The sequence below is a fragment of the Carex rostrata genome, chromosome 4 (genome assembly GCF_964058835.1).
Source record: "Carex rostrata chromosome 4, lpCarRost1.2, whole genome shotgun sequence".
Classification (NCBI taxonomy): Eukaryota; Viridiplantae; Streptophyta; class Magnoliopsida; order Poales; family Cyperaceae; genus Carex; species Carex rostrata.
In genome coordinates this window covers 11,349,698-11,370,908 of record NC_135921.1, presented here as the reverse complement: position 1 = coordinate 11,370,908, position 21,211 = coordinate 11,349,698, and the positions used below count along the sequence as shown (strand labels likewise).

At 32.0% G+C, this 21,211-nt stretch overlaps 1 protein-coding gene across 1 annotated transcript; it reads left to right on the top strand.

Annotated features, from left to right (window-relative positions):
- The first annotated feature begins 1,478 nt into the window (after nt 1-1,478).
- Nucleotides 1,479-2,669, top strand: ZFP8 (zinc finger protein 8). Its single transcript, XM_078301883.1, has one exon. It carries the CDS (start codon nt 1,748-1,750, stop codon nt 2,519-2,521), a length of 774 nt encoding a protein of 257 aa, XP_078158009.1. The 5' UTR covers nt 1,479-1,747; the 3' UTR covers nt 2,522-2,669.
- The last annotated feature ends 18,542 nt before the right edge of the window (nt 2,670-21,211 follow it).

The following is a 21,211-nucleotide window of genomic DNA, read 5'->3' as shown; positions in this document are numbered from 1 at the left end:
TTCTTCTTTTTAAAAATAATATTTTGGCATTAGCTTTTCCGACCTCTCTCATTCATGAAACCTCGTTTTCTCCTAATAAGGTAAAAGTGGCCAAAGCCAAATAATTAGGTTACAAAAGAAGCATCCAAGCTGCACTACTAGTCTACTATGTTTTTTATTTTTTCCTCTCAGACAATTAATATGGTGATTCATTTTCAATACAACAAGTAAAATAATACATATTTGAACGAATATTCAAAATTCTAAAACTTGGAACTAATATATATAAATGCACTAATTATTACAAAAAAAACTAGTACTATTTCCGACAGTTGAATAATAACCTGTGTTGCAATAATGATTTGCAGATATTGTACACTGATCTTGTATTGAATAATCTCACAAAAATATATATCAACTAGCTAGTAGACTAGTACAAAGAACTAATTAACATGACTGATTCTCAGATAATTAATAGTACAACTTACACCAAGTCTATATAGAGTTTGGCTAGTATAACATTAATGTCATTTCAACCTATATAACACCAACTCTAAAACCTATCAAATCAACTTAAAACGGTGAATCCAAACCGTTCAAACCGATCTATTTCATTAGTTGTGCATTTACATGCAAAATTTAAAACTTTTTGAATTTATTGATTTAGTATTAAGTCAAGTGGTCAAATGTGTGAGTTTTAAGTTAATTTTAATACATTCATTTTTCAATATTTTTACCGCTTGATTTGATACTAAAATAACTCGAAAATATAAAAAAAAAAAATTGTATGTAAACGCATCACTCATAATGTAAATCGGTTTGAACGGTTTGAATTAGTCGTTCCAAGTCGATTTGATAGGTTTTAGAGTTGATGTTATATAGGCTAAAATGACACTGATGTTATATTAGCCAAACTTGTCTATATATATATATGAAGTACAAGCTCTCTCATTGATTTATTATCAGTACCTGTGTAGGTTTCTGGTACCTTTGCAGCTGGTACCAGCACTACTGTGTAATACTTTGGTTTTCATTTTAATGAAAATCTTCTTTCAAAAAAAAAAAAATATATATATATATATATATATATGTATGTATTAAGCATCAAATTAAAGAAATCCAATTTAAGAAATCGATAGAGTAAGACCATAGATGTGTAAACAGAAAACAGATCTCTGTTGAGTTATAGTCATGGGACATGCATGCAGGACCACCTACTGTTGTAAAAGCTCCAAGAGCGAAACAAAGATGAGAGAGAGACAGAGAGGACCGGTTCGTAACATATCCATCTCACTTAGAAAGAGAGAGAGAGAGAGGACCGGTTCGTAACATTCCTGTCTCACCACTTGACTGATGCCTACTGATGCATGAAAGAAAAAGAAGCAACCCGTAGCTAGCTAGATGTGAAAAAATAAAACAAAACATAGAAAAAGAAAGGATTGGTAACATAAATAGAGAAAGAAAGGTAATGGTATTATGCAACCAGCTGTTTGCTGCACCAAAAGCCCATTACTCGTACTTTGTGTGGTAGCATTTCAGCCCCACACTCACCTCTTTTCAAACACTTCTCAGCAATAAAAATAACTACAAAATATATATAAGAACCCCCCTCCCAAAAGAAAAAAAGAAAGACAGTAGAATTGATACCAATTACCAAACCAACCTTAGCTAACACAGGGACCATTCACTAGATTAACACCCTTCTCTTCTCTGAGTTCTCTCCTCTCCTCCACAGCCCAATCTTAATTCCAAGCATCTTTTCTCTAACATGATGAGTAAACAAGCAGAGATTGCGCAAGTCGACTCCTTCTCGCAACTCCCCTTCACCCGACCGGGAACCAACAACCCTGCCAAGCCTGCCAATTCAGCTCCAATCCGGCTTTTCGGCATCGATTTCCCTCCTGAAACCGAACATAACGATTCAAACAAGTCTAAATCGTCTGGTGGGGAAGAGATAGCTGCAGTTGCACCTGCAAGTGCAACATCAGTTAACCGCAAGTTTGAGTGCCACTACTGTTGCCGCAAATTTCCAACAAGCCAAGCCTTAGGTGGCCACCAAAATGCACACAAGCGCGAGAGACAGAATGCAAAGCGAGCACACATGTCAGCAGCACACAGCCACCACTACCCAAATTATGTAACCGAAGGACAGGTGTACGGTTTGTTAAATTACCACCGGTTAGGAGCCCCACCTCCAATGCCGTCTCACTACCCATCGTGGACAAGTTCGCGGTTTTATGGTGGTCTCGGTTCAGCTTCACAACCGATTACTGGGAGTCCGGTACCGGGTGTTTGGAGAGTGCCGAGTCATGGCACTACAATTGCAAATTTCGACGCAGTGCAAAGAGAGAAGCGGTTAGAGATGGTGCCTTTGTTTAAGGGAGAAGAATTGAAGGGTATAGGTGTAAATGATATGAAAATTGGATCTGATTTCGGTTCTTCTTCTTCGTCGACTTGTTCGTCAACATCACCTAAGGAGAGAGGCAGGATAGTTTCTTTGGCTGGTGTGAAGGATGGTTTGAGTTTGGATCTACATTTGTGAATTTTTAGTATTTTAGGAGGTAAGAGTACTGTTTTTCCTTTTTTAATTTTTCATCTTCTTTTGCTTTGTTCTTCTGGTTTCTTCCTTGATGGTAGTTTCTATGTGAATTTTCTTGATAAGATTAAGAAACTTGATTCTCATGCATGCATATATGGCTTGTACGTTTCCTTTGAGAATTTAACATTTTCCCATTTTTCCCTTCCTCTTTTTGACAATTATTCTGCATGTAATACACGATATCATTTGCGCGGTAATTAACTATTTTGCAGAGATTTTTTTATAATTAGGTCATGTCCATCAAGCGTGAAAGATGTGTAATTATTACTTAACTTAATTAATAACCCTTCTTGTTAATTTCGTATGAAATGCTGATATGTTTTAGTTGTCCTTTACTTAATTTTTCTGACAAATTGAGATAACAATTTTTACACTACAACGGGTATTTTCTTTTTTCATTACGTAATTAATAGGTCTATCTTTGCAATCACTAAGCAAATCTTCTTTTATATATGTTTCTGCATGTCTTTTAAATTAAATTTCTTTTGAAGAATTCTTCTAGAGTAGCACATAGGTTGGAAATATAAATTTAGCGTAATTTTGCACTAGAATTTGAAAAAAAATAGCTGATTTCTCAGGCATTATATTAATTAAGTGTAACTATTCTAGACTTGTCAGTCAAAGAATGTACAGGTACGCACCTGTACATTCTTTGACTGACAAAATGGAACCGATAATTCAAAATCTTAATTAATACGTAGAGAAAATTTCCTACAAAGTACAAGTTCTCTGGCAAATTAACCATATGAAATGTACATTTCATATGGTTAATTAATTTGCCAAAGAACTTGTACTTTCTGGAAAATTTTCTCTACGTATTAATTAAGATTTTGAAGTATCGGTTCCATTTTGTAAATTTGTTCCTTCTTCACGGTCTCAGAATTAAAATTTTTTTTCCTTTTTTTTCCTTAACCAAAATGGTACGAGATTAGCAAGCACTGTGCTATTAGCACATTTGATCCCTATTCAACTAATGAATGCCTTTCTTTTGTAAATATCATTACATGCTAACTGAAGTTGTGTAATATATGTTCAACTTCTATATTATAAAACTTAGTTGTTTATTTTCGTATTATATTTTAGGAGCAAAAAAAGCTTTCTTTAATTGGGTTAAAACTTTTCTCTCTTGTGCTGGGTAAATTTCTTAACATGTCATGAAACTTTGCATTATGTCAAAAGTTAGTCATTGAACTTTAATTTTTTCTATAGAACATTAATCCAAATCATGATGCATGTCACTATATATCTATGTAGCAACGAATATATTTTTTTATTTACGAAAAGTTAACTGGAAAGGCCCGCTTAATTTATCCAAATTAAAAGTTTAGTCAACCAAACTTCATATATATAAACCAATTTTGTGTTCTAAGGTAAATTTTAGTTACATCCTAAGATAAAATATATACCTTTTTCTTATGTTCTTTCAATGATATGGGAGATATTAGTGTGCTAATGTTGTTGCTAGAAATTGAAGTTAAGAGAAAAAATTAAGGCTTCAAGTTATCTATGGGTTGGAAAGGGAAAAACTTTCTAAATGTTATAAGATAAATTTTTGCTCGAATAAGATTTGTTGTCAACATTTTTAATTAATGATCTATATGATAGATCAAACTTAACACCCCACAAAAACTTGTATAAAAGAAATGTACATCTAAATTTATCATTACTTTGTTATAAGATTAATGTTAGTTGGGCTATAACTATATATATATATGTGTATATATATAGTAATAATTAACAATATAACAATATTGGTTCCAAATTACAACAAGGACTTAGTAATTGCAATGTTTGTTTTGTAAATTTTGGATAACTTGTGTGCTTCATTAGTTTATCCCATTATTGTGATATGTTGCTTTGTAGATTGAGACAGACTTTTCTCAGATTTCAAGTACACATAGTCTCTAACTAACTGGCTTTCAGTTCTCAGAATAATTATTTTAAAAATAATATATTATACATAGGAAAAACAAGATCATGCAATGATTGCAGGTGGCACTTTCTACACATAGTAAGGACAAAATGAATCAATAAATTATTATAAGTTTGTGAACTATGAATAAAATTAATGTTGTATTTTAATAATGTACATGCATGAAAGTCTTTTAAGGTTTCTCGAATCCTAGTGGAAGATGCTTCCTACATGACATCAATATTACACACAAACTTCCTCTCCATTTCCAAGAGAAATTAAGACTATCTTTCCAAATTTACTAAATATAGGTTTACCTCATTGATTAATTTTCTTCATGTTATAATTAATATATGCAGAATGTTGTTTTTATTAAGTTAAAAAAATGATATATTGGGAGAAATATATGAGGGCCGTCTTCTCCATTTTGTGCTGTAAATGGAGACTTGTATATTGGGAGAACAAAAAAAATCAAAGATATAATAATTGCAATAGCAAAGTGATAGATAGTTACAGGTCACTGAATGGCTCCTTAACACCTCTAAATTCGGGCTACTAGTCTCCGTACCGCACCATATGTGTTTGTCAATGATACTGCTAGTACTCTCCATTTCGTACTGTACATTGGATCGATCTGTTCCCCATTTTCTCAACTTCACATGTTGCATGTGCCAGACTTATATCGTTATATATACATACAGAATCTGAGAAAACCTCCAGCTGTTGTACCTGACATGCCCAATGAGGCCGATCTAAACCACTGTTACCGGTACATATTGTGAACTGATATGTGGGACCTGGGGGACGGAGTCAACAGGTATGAAACGGGTCGGATGAAGTATTTTCTTGCCTTTATCCGCTAAGTTAACGAAATGAATTTTACCTTCACCTGTACATGTACTCAAAGAACTTTACTTTTACCTTCACCTTTCCGTATTCACTAAATTAGGGCGTGTTCGGCGTTTAAATGGGAATGAAAATTGAACTAATTTTTACTATGCTCGTGGGAAAAAAAAAATTCAGTCTAAGTGAATTTTTTTTTTCCCACGCGCACAGTAGTGCACCGAACAAGCCCTTATTGTGCACCAATTTTATTTATAAGATTAATGAGAATGTATTTGAATTTTTTTTGAAAAAATTCATATTGTTATTAATTTATAAAATATATTGGTCCCAAAGATTACCTTAGAGTTATTAAATAATTGTTCTCTTATTTGAACGCATCCCATCCTGAAAACTTCGTCCATTTTCTTTTAAAGAAAGAGAGAATTAAAAGAAAATTGCCTAAGGTCTCTATCATCATGTATGAGCAAAACCATTAAAGATCGGTATATTTACGCATCCGCCTAACGATGTGTCACTTCAGAACTGTAAGATTTAAATTTGTTTGTTTTTTTTTTAATTTATGAATTCTGGATTGTTTGTATTGTAATTGCAAAACATGTTACGATTTTATAATATCTATCACGCAATTTTTAGAGTCTCAATTTTTTGTTAACTTTAATGTAAGTATGAATGCATGTCATTGATGTGCCACGCGATAGGCCGTATGAGTATATGGTCACATAGAATCCGCATTCAGTCCAGAAAGTAACAGATCGTCATTTTGCACTAAATAGTACTAAATGGGTACAAATCTGATTTATACACTTTAAACATAGAAATATATATGCACCTGATTTACTTTTGTCAACAAAGACTCAAGTTAAATATGCCACTTCATTCAGTGTTTTTAGGTTCTAACTGTGTACAATTTGTGCATCAGTTCTGACAAGATTGTTGTTTCGACTGTAACAGTATTCCAGTCATGTATTTCAAATATACGAGGCAAATCCATGCCAGCTATTTAAAGATTCATAGGCACTGACACCATACCAGTAAGTATACCAAAACAAATAGTAACCGAGTCAAATTACTGTTTGATATTATACCTCAACTTAAAAAACAACAAAGAAAGACAAGAAGAAACAAGTTATAAGGTATGAAATAATGTAAAAGTATCTAAAAGTATAAATTTTGCACAGTGGCTTTATAGTCCAGTCAAGCTATATTGCATCAGGGTCATGTTGTATAATATTACATTTCCTGTTTAGACATTTTTATAATTTTAGTAGGTTATTATGTCTGAAATCTAGGGGTGAAAACGGTATGGATAATATCTGATCCGTATTCGAAAACTTAGATGTGGATATCCGATATTTGAATATCCGTGTGGATAAGGATACTGATATGATTTTACGTTTCAATTATCCATATCTGAATAGTAGATATATACCATATATTTTAATATATATTATGAAAAAAAAAAATAGTTTACCTTAGCCCCATCACGAGTGGCTTAGTATTAGCTAATCTGAAATAATTTTGGACTTTAGCTCTAGTTTTATTATGGTTGTTGTATGAACTACTTGCTGTTTTTGTGGCTACTATCTACCTTCAGTCGAGGTGTTCCCTGTTGGAGGGTACACTAAGACTACTTTTGTAATTATTCAATTTCAGTAATATGAAATGGGCTTCTGTCTTTTTTAAATATATATATATTATAAAAAAATTATATTATTTACCATTATAATTAGATAAATATTACGAACTTTAATAGATATCCAATCTGATTCGGACCCGTATTCGTATCCATCTGATATCCACTCTGTATCTGCATCCAAAAAAAAAAAAAAGGAATATGGATAGAATTTTAACACTATTCGCTCCATATCCGCTCCGTTTTCACCCCTACTGAAATCTGTTAAATTTTATTTTTGTTCTAATTTCCTTCTTAGTCAGATGTTACAACTTACAAATGGAGCTTGAATTTCTCAGTAGTTCAATCCAATAGAATGCAATTTAAATTCTCCTTCTCTACTATTATTTTCTCAGGACAGATACTAACTGTCAAAACTAAACAGAGATTGATACAGTAGAAATTAAAGGGAAAATTTTGAGAAATCAAAATATGGTCCGGGAACATGGTCAAGTCAAACACAAGAAAAGTTAAGAGGAAACAAGAAATTAAATGCCACTACATACATGTCATAGCTGATTTTGCATCTAGGTCCCACTATCACATAAAAACAAGTTTGACACTAGTTTGATCCATTATTATACTGTATAATTTACCACTATGGTCTATACTTTTCGAAACAAAAAATGTGACGAGACAAACTAGCTATAACAGCTTATAATGAGCAGTTGTCAGTAAATACATGAATGGTCCTTTCCTTGATTTTTCGAAATGCAAATCCCGTTACCATTAAGGGACGGATCCAGGATTTCTGTTAGGAGGGCAAAAAAATATTAAATCAGATTTAAATTCATTAACTAATTGGGTACTCGATAAAAAAATAATACTTTGACTTATATTTTTCAATGCTCTGATTTGTAATTTCTGATCTTTTAACTTATAATTCTAATTACCAATTATAATTCAAAAAAATTATTTTGATTTTAACACTAAATTTAATCCGAATTACAAATCAAACATTAAGAGGGGAGACAAAAATTTCCGGAGACAAAGTCGATATAACCGATAGATCATCACTAAAACTCAAAATCAAGGATACCCCCTGTTACATATTGTGTCCGCCCCTGACCATTCTTATGTCGCAACTCATAAGCATTTGCTTCTACATGTAGAAAGCTCGCACCTACTACCGGCAATAGTGGTCTGACATCTCCCCACCTCCACTTCTCTCCACTGTACTTCCACTACAAGGATCAAACCACATAGGCATTTCAGCAAACACTTTGTGCTCATTGCATCGCGCACAGCACATAAATAAAGTGTAAATACCAAAAATTGAAAGGGTAAGGAACGCAATTGAGCTGAAGAGAAGATGAGAGCTGCCAAAAGAAAGAATGTAAATTGTAACCTTATTTGTTGCTACTTTTGGCGCGGCATCTATTGAATCGCACTGTCTAGAATCTTAAATAACACCCAATTAACAAAGATATTCCCATTTTAGTGAGAATTCGGCCCATTACCAAATAAGCCCAGTGAGAATCCAGCCCATTGTAATATATGCATATAAGCTAATAAAGGCCCCCATTGCTAGCGATGTTCATTAAAACCTTGCTACTGCCCAACTATGGAATTCACATCTAGCTAGGGTTTTTGTGATCGGTTTCTGATTAGGGTTTTCAAAAATATAATCGAACCGAACCAGTTAAACTTATCAACCAATTAAGAATCAAACCGAACAAATAGAAGTAATGTCAGTTTGTTCGGTTCAAACCAAAGTACATCTATTGGTACCATACACAAGTTGTTCAATTCCATACAAAATATGTATGTGTTCTAAAATATTTAAACCAAAATAAAAAAAAATTAAGCGATGATTGAACCAAATAAAATATAAATCATATTTGAACCATTATAAGTCAGTCGGTTCTATTTAGTCGGTTTTGAAAAGTCTAAACCGAACCAATCCATGTAACATCTAATTCATTTAAATCAAAATTTTTAGGTTCGGTTGAAAACCGAACAAACAGAACTGTTTGAACAACCCTATTTCTGATAAATATTCATGGGCTACAAAAATCCTTTTTCCAAAAAAAAAAAAGAAGAAGCTAATAAGGGCCTGAATTTCAATTAAAATATAATTCGCCCCATAATAAAAGAAGCATTGTAAGGAATTTTAAAAATTAATTAAAATCTTGCCCAACGGGCAACAGTATACATGTGAATTGCGGTTGGTTCATGCGCGACTTTTTGCGCATAGCAAAGAAAAAGATAGGAAGGAAATAAGCTCTCTATAGGCAGGGAATGCTAATCAATTTTGTCTGGTTCAAAATTTAATTGGACAAATATAGCACAACTGAAAGCAATATATTTAGTTTAGTGGGCTACTGGAATCTTATCTGTGACGTTTAGCTAGATAAATATATGTAATAATTTAGATTAATATTTGAAATATTTAATTGTACTGTCCGTGATACTGCTACTGATGTTTGCTTCTAACCAGCAATGAAGGTGCTTCATACATAACTTGTATTAAGGATAATTAAATTAATATTTCTAATTCATAAAATGTACAGAGTGAGTCTATGGTACTATGCATATCATGGGTTGGTTCGTAATACGGATCAATATTTTCGTTTTCAAAATCCTAACTGTCGATCCGAACTGTTGAACATGATCCCCATATAAATATGTACTTAAAGATTGAATTTTATATTTTTTTAAAAAAAATTTAATATTTTTTAAGATAGGTAGAAAATCATATGATCTGAAAATTCTGGACCATAAAAAAACAGTGATTTTCTACCTATCTTAAAAAATAATAAAAAAATTTTGAAAAATATAAAATGTGATATGCAAGTACATATTCATATGAAAAATACTTTGAACTATTTAGATCGATCATTAGAATTTTGAAAACAAAAATATTGATCCGTATTATAAATCAAATCGTGATATGCACGGTACTGTAGACTCACTCAAATGTACAATTTGTTCATAATGTATTAGAGTATCAAGTATCAACTATGAACAGTTTTTGGATTTGGTCCCTGGAGTTTTAGAACCTCAGTTAGATCCCTCAAATACTTGAAATTTGCATCCGATTTTTTTTTCTTTTGTACTTGACGATCTTTTGTTATCTTATTTAGCTAACAAATAAAGGGAACAAGACTTCAGTGAAAAGAAATTAAATAACAAAAATGAAAGATTTAATTCATTTATTTGTAACTGATATTTTAATTGCAAGTATATTAATACTCAGTTTTTCCCGCTTAATTTATAGTGCAAATTTCTTTTGAGGTCAATAGTTTCATATAAGATCTGTTTTTATCAGTAAATTTTTATGTTATTTTTTTAGATGAAGATTAAGTCAAACTAATTAACTTTAAGTATCTAGAGAAGTTCTTCAAAATTTCAAACCTGCGATCAGGGGCAGAGACAGACATTAAAGTAATAGGGTAAAAAAACACACAAGAATAAAATGCTACAAGAACTCAAGTTGTACACATTGTACAATAGTCTAGTTTTTCTTTAAAAAAGAATGATGATCAACCAATCAAGCATATAACATTTTTATATAAAGTATGGAGGTCAATTTATAGTATCCATAGCATTTTATCAAGGTTCTAAATAGCACGCTATAGCACTACTATAGCATTTTCAGTCCATAAAGGCTATGGCGCTATCAGCGCTATAGCGCGCTATTTGGAAATAGCGTTGTTTTTTTAACCAGTCCGCTATGACGCGATAAACGCTATTTAAACATTTGCTTTTTACTATAAAATATATAACAAAATCATATAATCATCATTAGTTTTTGAAAAAAATGTGGAGGTCAATTGACTCCATTTGCTCCATATCCCTCCGCCTCTGCCTGCGACCTCCACATGCACGAAGCGTATTTTCAGTCACCAAATGTTATATATGCCTATAATATAAATTTATATTACAGTAAATTAATTTAACATATTAACTGCTTAAGCAATATTGATCTAATCTGAATTTATATTATTCAATTAAATTTTGTCTCAAATAATATGAATTTGTTTTCGAATGCACTTCTAACACCTATTGCTACTACACTAAATTATTTTCTAAAATTAACAGCCCATTAATTGCTCTTAAAAAAACACATGAAATGAAAATGATGGACTAACTACTTCTAGATATCTTAAATTAAATAAGAAACAAATACAACTCGTAATAGAATAGTTACACTTCTAAAAATAGCACGAGAATTAAACAACTCACCTTCTAGATGACTATTCTTGACCGACTTATTGAATAAAAGTTCATTACAAACAGACATGGACTTAAGTCATAAGCTCTATTTTTATTCATATATGATTATTTATATAATTTAGAGTAAAATGTTATAGATATTAATTGTAAATAGACTTTCATTTTTAACATGATTTTTTTATGACCGACTCCCAATGTGTTTGACAATAGCATAGTATAAAAAAAAATTATGACTTTCTTCTGAGTACCAGTGTTGTAGAAAACATCCATTTAGATCGATTAATCAGTCTTTTAGTCGTTGACGGTAACTAAACTGTCATGGATTTTTTTAATTAATCGTTCGATTATTTCTGATTAATTGCTTGATGATATCTTGTCCGTTAGATAACCGCATACCGATATTTACAACACTGTGGGCACAAATAAATTTCATATAGACTTCAAATCACAAAAAGTGCAAAATATAAATTTGAAGAAAACATCAAGTTTAGTTAATTATTCCAAGTTCAATGACTAAAAAAGTGTACAGTGTACTGACTTATTACTTATACTTGAATGTATCTATTCTAGGCACTAGAATTAACACATTGGAAGTTGAAGTTGAAGTTGAAGTTCATGTTTAAATGGATTACATTAATAATATATATGTTTCAAATCAGCACTAAAATTATTACAACGGTTAATTTGTCTATAATTAAAAATTGGACAACATTATAAAATGTCATTAATTTACTGACTCCTTATAAAAAATAGTCAAGACTTGACTTGAATATGAATAGTATGTTAAAAAAATATTAATAGTACATAATTACACTTGTAAAAGTTTTTCACAGATGGGGCTGATATTAACATAATATCTACTTTTTATTTGTAAACAATTTTAATATTTATTAATTGTTCCTATAAAAAAACTTCTTCTCACTCGTACTCTTTTTTTTAGTAAAATTGGAGGTCAAGTTATCCAATTATTTAATATTCTTGTTATTGCAACAAAAGATTTCCTCCATCTGAATTTCGAACTCATAACCTCTCATATAGAGACCATGTGCATTTGCCACGAGATCAAATGCCAATTTTTTTCTCGCTCATACTTTAATGTCACTCTCTATTTCTTTACAAAATGGTTTATACAAAATATCTTTTATAATTACTTATTAGGGTTTTTTTTGGTTGAAGGCTTGAGTTTGAGTTAGTGAGAACAGTGAATTAACTCAAACACATTCAAACATAAAATAGTAGTTCAAAATAGTCGCTAATTCGGATAGCACTATTCTTTGCCTCATCCAAACGTTACAAATCATCATTAAAATATCAGGTCTTTAAATATTTAAACAATTAAAAGAGCTTTTGATGGTCCCACGATTGTCCATGTTATGATTTTTTTTTTATTTCACGAGAGTAATTCATAAAAAATAATTTGCAGATAAGTTGGCAATATTGAGGCAGAAAAAAGTAGTTAATCGAGAACAACCATTTTATTAAAATGAAATCATTTTACCTATGTGTACTTAAATAAATGTATCTTTTTTGTTGCGTTCAATCATTAACAATCATTTTTACATCTGTTAAACAACGGAAAATTATCTTTTTTTTATATATATATTATTTATGAAAAAAGTGGTTTAGAAAGACAATTTATTTATGAAAATAAAAATGAATGATATATAAATAACTATTAATATAAAAATATATATATATATATTTGGCGGAAACCACATTTAAATCCGGACAAAATTATTACTGTAATCGTAATATTTAAAGTTGCTGTGTTAATAATAAGAACAATTATGTTATTATCATCACCACTGTATCAGTCTACGCGGCCGCATATTCTTATTCGGTTACAATTTGAATAGAAAATTTGTATTTGTTCAAATATGCAGTTTTGCATTTCGATTGCATATTCGGTCGCATATTACCGCATACTTATTGTATGATACCACATATTATCGCATATTTGTTGTTGTGTGTGTGTGAATTCTTATTTAAATTCCGCATATATAAGTCAGTATATACGGTCGTATATACAACATACTGTATATACGTATATACGTTATGTGGCGGCTTTTTCACATACTAATTTTATTTGTTGAACAATACATTGAAATATCTCACTATACAACAGACTATACATTGAAATAACTAACTTTGCATAGTGACTATACAGCACAATCTTTTAATAATAAGAAGAAGAAGAAGAAAAAATCAAGTAAAAAAGGGGGAAAATATTGACAGGTTTGTTTTGATTTCACACTGGTGCACTGCGTGAAGTCAAAACATCTCTGTCAATATCCTTACCAAAATAGAAAGAACTTTCTTGCTTAATTAAGCTACAGCTAACCATGCAAGAACGACACTCAACCAACCTAACTGGGCGATGATTTCTTGCTTAATTAATTAATCTCATCATTAATAAATTAATTTGAAGGCTTTTCTTAATTAATCAAGTAGTTGTGAGTATACCGTCAAGTAAGATCTTACCTAACTAATATTAAAACTTGAGAAATAAATCATCACTTCTTGAGCGGTATTATCTGATAATAATTAAATCTCTGACCCTTAAAGCTGAGATCTTATATGGCGCAAATGACCCACAGCTGGTGTAAGTTTTGGATAATTGGTCATGATATTTGTTTTATCTGTCAAAGATTATAAATCCTCCAATTAATTCACTATTAAATATTCCGATAGAATCAATACATCTGGAGCAATGACTGCGTTTCTAATATTTTAAGTTCAACACATATTTATTCAAATTTTATATATGTATAAAAAAAAATCAATAAAAAAAATTTAGGAAAGGAACGGGTCAAATCTCTCTTTATTTATAAAAATCCACAATGTTAGTTTTCAACTTGACTTCTCACACAAAATAAATAAAATTAATTGCATGTTTCAACGGTGATTTAAATAAACACATATACTTTTTCAGAGATGGAAACAAAATAGTCAAATATAGTTATTAATTCTTATATTATAGTTTATTATTTTATATTTCGAACAATGCAGAAGTAGGGGTGGTAAAAAAGCTCGTAACTCGTGGCTCGATTGTGATTCGTAGTTGACTCGTTTTCTAATAGCTCACTCGACTGGATCGAGCTGTTAATTAGCCAGCTCGTCATTAGTTTGATCCATAATTAACGAATTCAAGCTGAGACCTAGCTTGGCTAGACATTAATTTGTAAATTTGTATGAAATTGTGTGCATTTTATACTATTCAACTCGGTTCAGCTCGGTCCAAAAAGTTTGTACAACTTATTTTCTTTTTAAAACAAGATACAGTCAGACTCAGCAATAAGCCAACTCGTCAGCTAGCTCGATCCAGCTCGTGACAATTTCAAACTGAGATTTCAGCTCGAACTCCTAAAGTCAGCTCGCTCGTAACGAGTTCAAACTAGACCCAGCTCGTTACCACCCCTATGCAGAAGTAACAATGCATGGATATATGTGTTTTTTTCCTTGCCTACAAGATTTTTGCCAATATCACTTAAATTGGCACAGAGGCTGGCGCCACAGAAGAACTAATATTTTCAATTGATCTGGCGGCCTTGACGTATGCTTGGATTTTAAGTAAGAGAGAGGACATGGCAATAATTAGCAATTAGTATGACAAAAATGAATTTATCCTTTTTGCCCTTTTTGAGTGGTGTCGGTAGTGACTAGTGTTTGGGCGTGGAGGTTAAAAGCGAGAAATCTCTCAAGTGCTTTTGGCAAAATTTGTGTTTTAATTGGAGCATCCTCGGTTATTGTTAATCGTATGATTGCTTGGGGACTTTAACATTCATGAAGAATCACTTATTTGCTTGAGGTATATTTGTATGGAGAAAATATGGTGCATGCTAAATAATAAATATTGAATCAAGAATTATGCAAACAATTATTGAACTTCATCTGCAGCATGTCATAATTCCTATGTGGAACTTTTTATTATGGAGAGCTTTTTATTAGTTTGGAAACCTAAAAGCAAGTCAATAAAAAAATTAATAAATATCCTTTGATTTCATAAAATATATCCACAACTGCTATTTCATGCTAACTGTTGCAAATTGGTCCATAAACATTAATTAAGTGGGATTGGGGCAATTTTCAACACTTGCAACTATTATCAGAAGGGGAGATATAATTTTAAATTATGATCTTGAGGCTCAAACACATATAAAGAAAAAAAATGAATAAGATTTTCTTATTAAGTATTAATAATTTTAGTATTTATATACTTGAATTAGAAAAGTGTCAATTGTATTTCTCCATTGGAAGCCCTCCTTTCGAAATGAAAGCAATACCCGCGCTATAGTGTTCGCACTATACCCACAGAGGGGATCACCGAAAATTAAATGTGAAAAATTAATTTTTTATGGAGATCGCAAAAACTCCACAATTCAAATTTTTTCCTAAAGTATTAATATCTATGTCCGGACATATTTATAGCTATGAGGTGAATAATTATTTATTGTGCAGGTACTGTAGCGCGAAGATAATAGTACCCGTAGCACTGTACCCACGGGGCGGCCACCAAAATGCAGAAATATAACTTTCCGCAGGACTGCAAAATCTCCACAATTTTTTTCCATATTATTAATACCTACGTAAATTTTTATTTCAAATGAGATCCATAATGACGTACTTTCAGACTCGTCGTTGTGCAAATATTTATACCTCTTCGTACAAGTATTTATACTTATATTGCAAGTATTTTTTTACATATGACACCGAAAGTATTAATATCTAAGTATTGAAAGTATTTATACTTATACATTAAAGTATTTATACGTATGAGGTCAACTATTTTTGTTAGAGGCTGACGCGGGGATGATTGGAGAACTCAAAAAGTGATAATCATAACAAGTCATGCATCAAAGTATTAATATTTTTTTAAGTGTTAATATCTTATCTTCTAAATATTTATAACTACGAAGGTATACATATCTAAGTATTTTTTACATATAACACTGAAAATATTTATATCTATGCATTGAAGTATTTATTCCTATGAAATCAACTATTTTTTATTTTCAAAATTGATTAATAAATAGTAAAAAAATTCCAAAAAATGTAAAATTTGGTCTCCAAGCACATTTCAATATGGAGATCATGTTGAGCAGTTCGGATCGGTCGTTTAGATTTTTAAAATAAAAATATAATGCAATGGAGCACCAACTCATTTTACTCCATAGCTCACCGTAGCCCATCTCTCTCTCTCTCTCTATATATATATATATATAAATGAAAATCAATTAATTTTCATTCAATGAATGTAGATCCACCTCTAACTATCATGGGTCTGTAGGCCGAAGAGTGTACGATGGACAACAAATCAAAAATTTGATTCAATATACGATCTAAACCGTTCAATATGTGTTGAGATTCATACATTTATTTAAATTCTCAAACAATAGTTTAATTTTCCGCAAGAATCTTGACATAAATCAAACAATTCCCATGGAACACCAGACATAATTTGATATGATGACCGTCGGATATCTTACTCCCAAAAGTGAGAACTCAAATTGAAGGAAATACCTTACATTCGGATAATAAAACCGGGTTCGGTACAATGATATATCATATATTGGATGCATTAGAGAATACGCCATGGGTAAATGAAAAGGACCAGCCCTCGTTGGCACTTTGGATCTGTTTCCCACGCCTTGCAATTTGCAAATCCATTCAAAAACCGATACTAACAAAACTAAACGGAGGGTCCACGTCTGGCATAAATCGTTCATTAAAAGCTACCGTCGGCTAGCTGTAACCATCTTCCCGAAAGAAGGGGAAACCAAAATAATAAAAGAGAAAAAATTAGTAGCTGCTCATTGCCTCTATGAAACGTCCACTTCAGCAAATAACCGAGAATGGCTAGTTTATTTTTTGTTTAAAAAAAAATAGTTTTTGTACTACCAATTGTGTAAACTAAATTTTATATTTCAATTCATAATTAAAATATTAATTCGAGATGAGCTATGGTGAGTTGTGGAGTAAGAATTTTGTTTTCCTTTACAACTATATATTTGTTTTTAGGAGCTTGATAATTGTACCTCAAACAAAATTCCCGAATGTGTCCCCCAAGTATAGGGGTATCAATGGTACCTTTTTAGCCGTTTACCTGACCCGTATCGTATTCGATAAAGCGGGTATGGGTAAGGTTTTTATTTCGTTAGCTTATTGGGTATGGGTATAGATAAGATTTTTTTTTCGTTAATCAAATGGATAAGGGTATGGGTAATGACTATTTCGTACCCGTTACCCTATAGGATAATTATAAAATATAAATATATTTTCAATTTAGTTTCCTACCCACATAAATATATATTCGTGGTTTTCAATTTTCTTCTTTTATAAAATACAATTTAGTTAGAATTAATTGTACATTTACTTTTATTTTTTTTATAAGAAATACAATTAGATATGTGTGAAATAAATGAGTTTTTGATGTTTAATTTGTAAAATATAATAAAACTAATTATTATAATAGTATTATCTGTTATTCACCCACTACCGTTTCGTTACCCGATAATATTAACGAGTAAGGGTAGATTAGGGTAAAGTCAATTTTTAATGGGTATGGGTAGGGTATGGGTAAAACCAATTTTAATGGGTATGGGTATGAAAATGCCTCCACCCGACCCGTACCATACCCATTGACACCCCTACCCAAGTAGTTTAACAAGAAAAACTTCTAATATTATATAACTTCCATTTCCAGCGCTAATATTCAAACATTTAAAGCTCTGTTTATAACATTTTACAATGTTACTCGCAGACATTTAAACCTCTGTCTTCAAGTATTAAAATTCTAAATCTGTATAGTTTTAACTCCTAACTACTTTTATTTTCAAGCCAAAAATGGAAAAATTTCTTTCACCCACTTTTTTTTATTTTTTCTCTAATCATTCTCATCTATTTTCTCGACGATCTGTGATGAATTTTGCGAATATAAAAATATGAATATTTTTTACCCGATTTTCTCTTTCAAATGAGATCCATGAAGAATAACTTTCGAGTTATATTTGTGTCGTAATTTTTTTTACCATTTTAAATCTTTGTGACTTTTAGTTTTTTTTTTTAAATTTACTTCAAAATAATTTAAACCTCTGTTTACAAGCATATAAACCTCATGTACAAGTATATAAACCTCATTAATAACACTTTAAATCTCTAGAATAAAACATGTAAACCTCATGTACAAAGAATGTAAACCTCAACAATAACACTGCATTTACAAATCACATAAACCTTATGTACAAAGTCTTGAAAATTTTAATAGCTGTAGACTCAGATTTAAAAACTTGAAAATTTAAAGTGCTCATGTTAGTTTGTAATAATCTAGAAGTCAATAATACGATAATTTATCATAAAGCTTTGTTCATGAATTGGATGATTAATATCATTTTGTTGCCTTGAGTATTATTGAATTTATGGATCATTTCGAGTTTGTTACATCTGCAAAAAAAAAAAAAAAAAAAATTGTAAAACGTTATAACGTTATGTAACGTTTTTCACTGAAAAACTTGATAAAAATAGCAATTTTATGAAGGCTGGATTCAATTAAAACGTCATAACGTTTTCAGAAAATGTTATAACGTTTTATACACCAAATTATGTGTTTTATACACTATTTCCTACGTTTTTCACCAGCTGAATCGTTATAACGATTTACCAAAACGTTATAACGTTTTATGCGAAAATGTGAGAGTCTATTTAGCAAAATTCTGTCTCTTTCTCTCTCACTCCGTCCCTTCTCCCTGCCTGGTGTGTGTTCCGCCCCAAAGAGAAAAGAGAGAGAGAGAGAGCTCCATTATTTCACGAAAGTTCGGGAAATCGAAGGTAGGAACGAGAAATTGGACGTGGATCTCATCTAGCTCTCCCATTTGGTATTCCCTTCTCTCCTCTTCTCCCTCAAAATCCGAATTTCACCATTGTTAGGGTTTTTCATTTTAAACCCGAGATTTGTGTTTGAATTACTTGTAGACTAGCTCCTTGAGCCTCCTTGGTTGTTTATGTGTCGATTCTTTTCCCGATTTCACCTCGATTTTGGATTCCCATTTCTAGGGTTTTTGGTACCAAATCCGAAATTTGGAAATGTTGTTGATCGGTTAGGCTAATCCGACCAAATAGATTTGTAATTGGTAAACCTCTCTCTCAACCTTGACATAGAGCGATTAATTCAATTTTCGACCAAATTAGGGTTTAATTAATCGGCAAATTGAATTGTTACGAGAACCAAAATAGTGAGACGGTAAAGGAATTGTTACCAAATTGGAATTGTGTATGGTCTAGAGGACCCAAATGTGAATATGAGAATTGATAAGAGATGTTAAGTAATTAAGACCAATAAAGAAAAGGTTGACACTAAAATATATGAATTTCGTTAGGAAAAGTATAAAGAGATTAGTACAACTCAAGCAAGCACTCGAACAAAGGTTAAACAAGGGTACATGTAATATAGGTGTAGGCTTGGTCGAGCAAGACTTTGCGGAACATTTCGAGACGTCTGATCCATAACTAAGCGGTACGCTCGTCGTAATCAGGTGCGGGATTCTTGGACTTGTTTGATACTTTATTTTCAGGAATTAAACTGTTTATTCGTTTGTCATGTTGAATGCTTAATTGTTGCATACTTTGAAATTCATGTTGTAGATTGATTCTTGCATAACTGAGAATGATTTGAATTGTTCGGTTAAGATTATTTGGCATGTTGTATGGTTATTATTTGATTAGTTCTATTAATTGTTCTTGATGTGAATGAATCTGCCAGGCCGACCTGTTTAGGTGGCTGGATAAGGTGACGGTGACCTATCCGTTGACCTGTGTTTATGAATTTGCCAGGCCGACCTGTTTAGGTGGCTGGATCAGGTGACGGTGACCTATCCGTTGATCTGTTTCTGAATTTGCCAGGCCGACCTGTTTAGGTGGCTGGATTCAGGTGACGGTGACCTATCCGTTGATCTGTTTACTGAATTTTGCAAGGCTGATAGCCGACTTTGGTTCTATTTGAATGAAATTGCAAAGTTGAGCAGTATGGCTGACTTTGATTCCGCGTGATTGCATTTTTGTCAAGTTGACCTGTATAGGTGACTTGTAACCAGACCTTAGGAAATGGTTAAGCCAAACAGCTACAGATGAGTGTCAGATAAAGGGTCCAGCTTGGTTGGCCATCTGTAGGCGCCTGTAACCCTACAGATGTGGGTTTGATAACGGTCCAGCTCGAAAGAACATCTGTAGTTGTTACAAGCCCTAATGAGTCGAGTTAAGCCAACTACGTGTTTATTTTGAAATTCATCTTGGAAATTCCGGGAACCGTGATCCGGTTTTATTATTTGTTGTCGAGCATATGCATTCCTTTTTTTATTATGAATATGTATTTGTTTGAATTGCTATTGAATGGGTTTCATTTTTGAATATGGAGTTTGATTGCAAGTCCAATAATCTAACTGTGGCAAATTCGCACTGAGAATTTATTCTCACCCCCTCCCTTTGGGTCATTTTCAGGTTTATTACAGGGATACAGCAGATGAGGATATTGGTAATGCATATAAAAGATCCACTGCCTTGCGTGTATATATGACACTCGATAGATACACGCGGCAGGCTGTCAGACCCCGGGGATTTGGGGTGTGACAGAGTTCATGACTGAAATTGTGAAACTCCATAATATAGATAATATATACTCTTAAAAAGTCACTGACCAAGGTAATTAGCAGGAACACTAATTACCGCGATAATGTTAGTATGTGGATTAAAAGATGGTTAAGTTTTACAAACCACCTGACACGAGATGTCATTTTAATCACATAGATACATGTTCTAGGAACATGGTATTTGACAGACCCCGAATGAAACATTAAATAGAATTGTGTTCGTGTCATTTATGTTTTCATTCAGTGTCAAGTTATACAGTATGAGGTATTCTCTATACGAGCTATAGCATCACTGGGCCCCTTGATAGAGTAAGATTATCTGCTAGCGATATAATTACAAGAGTAATTATATTTGATAATCTGCTCAAGATCAAGAAAAGATTCAG

Coding starts and splice junctions, on each gene's coding strand:
- ZFP8 (XM_078301883.1), top strand. CDS start 1,748: ATGATGAGTAAACAAGCAGAGATTGCGCAAGTCGACTCCTTCTCGCAA.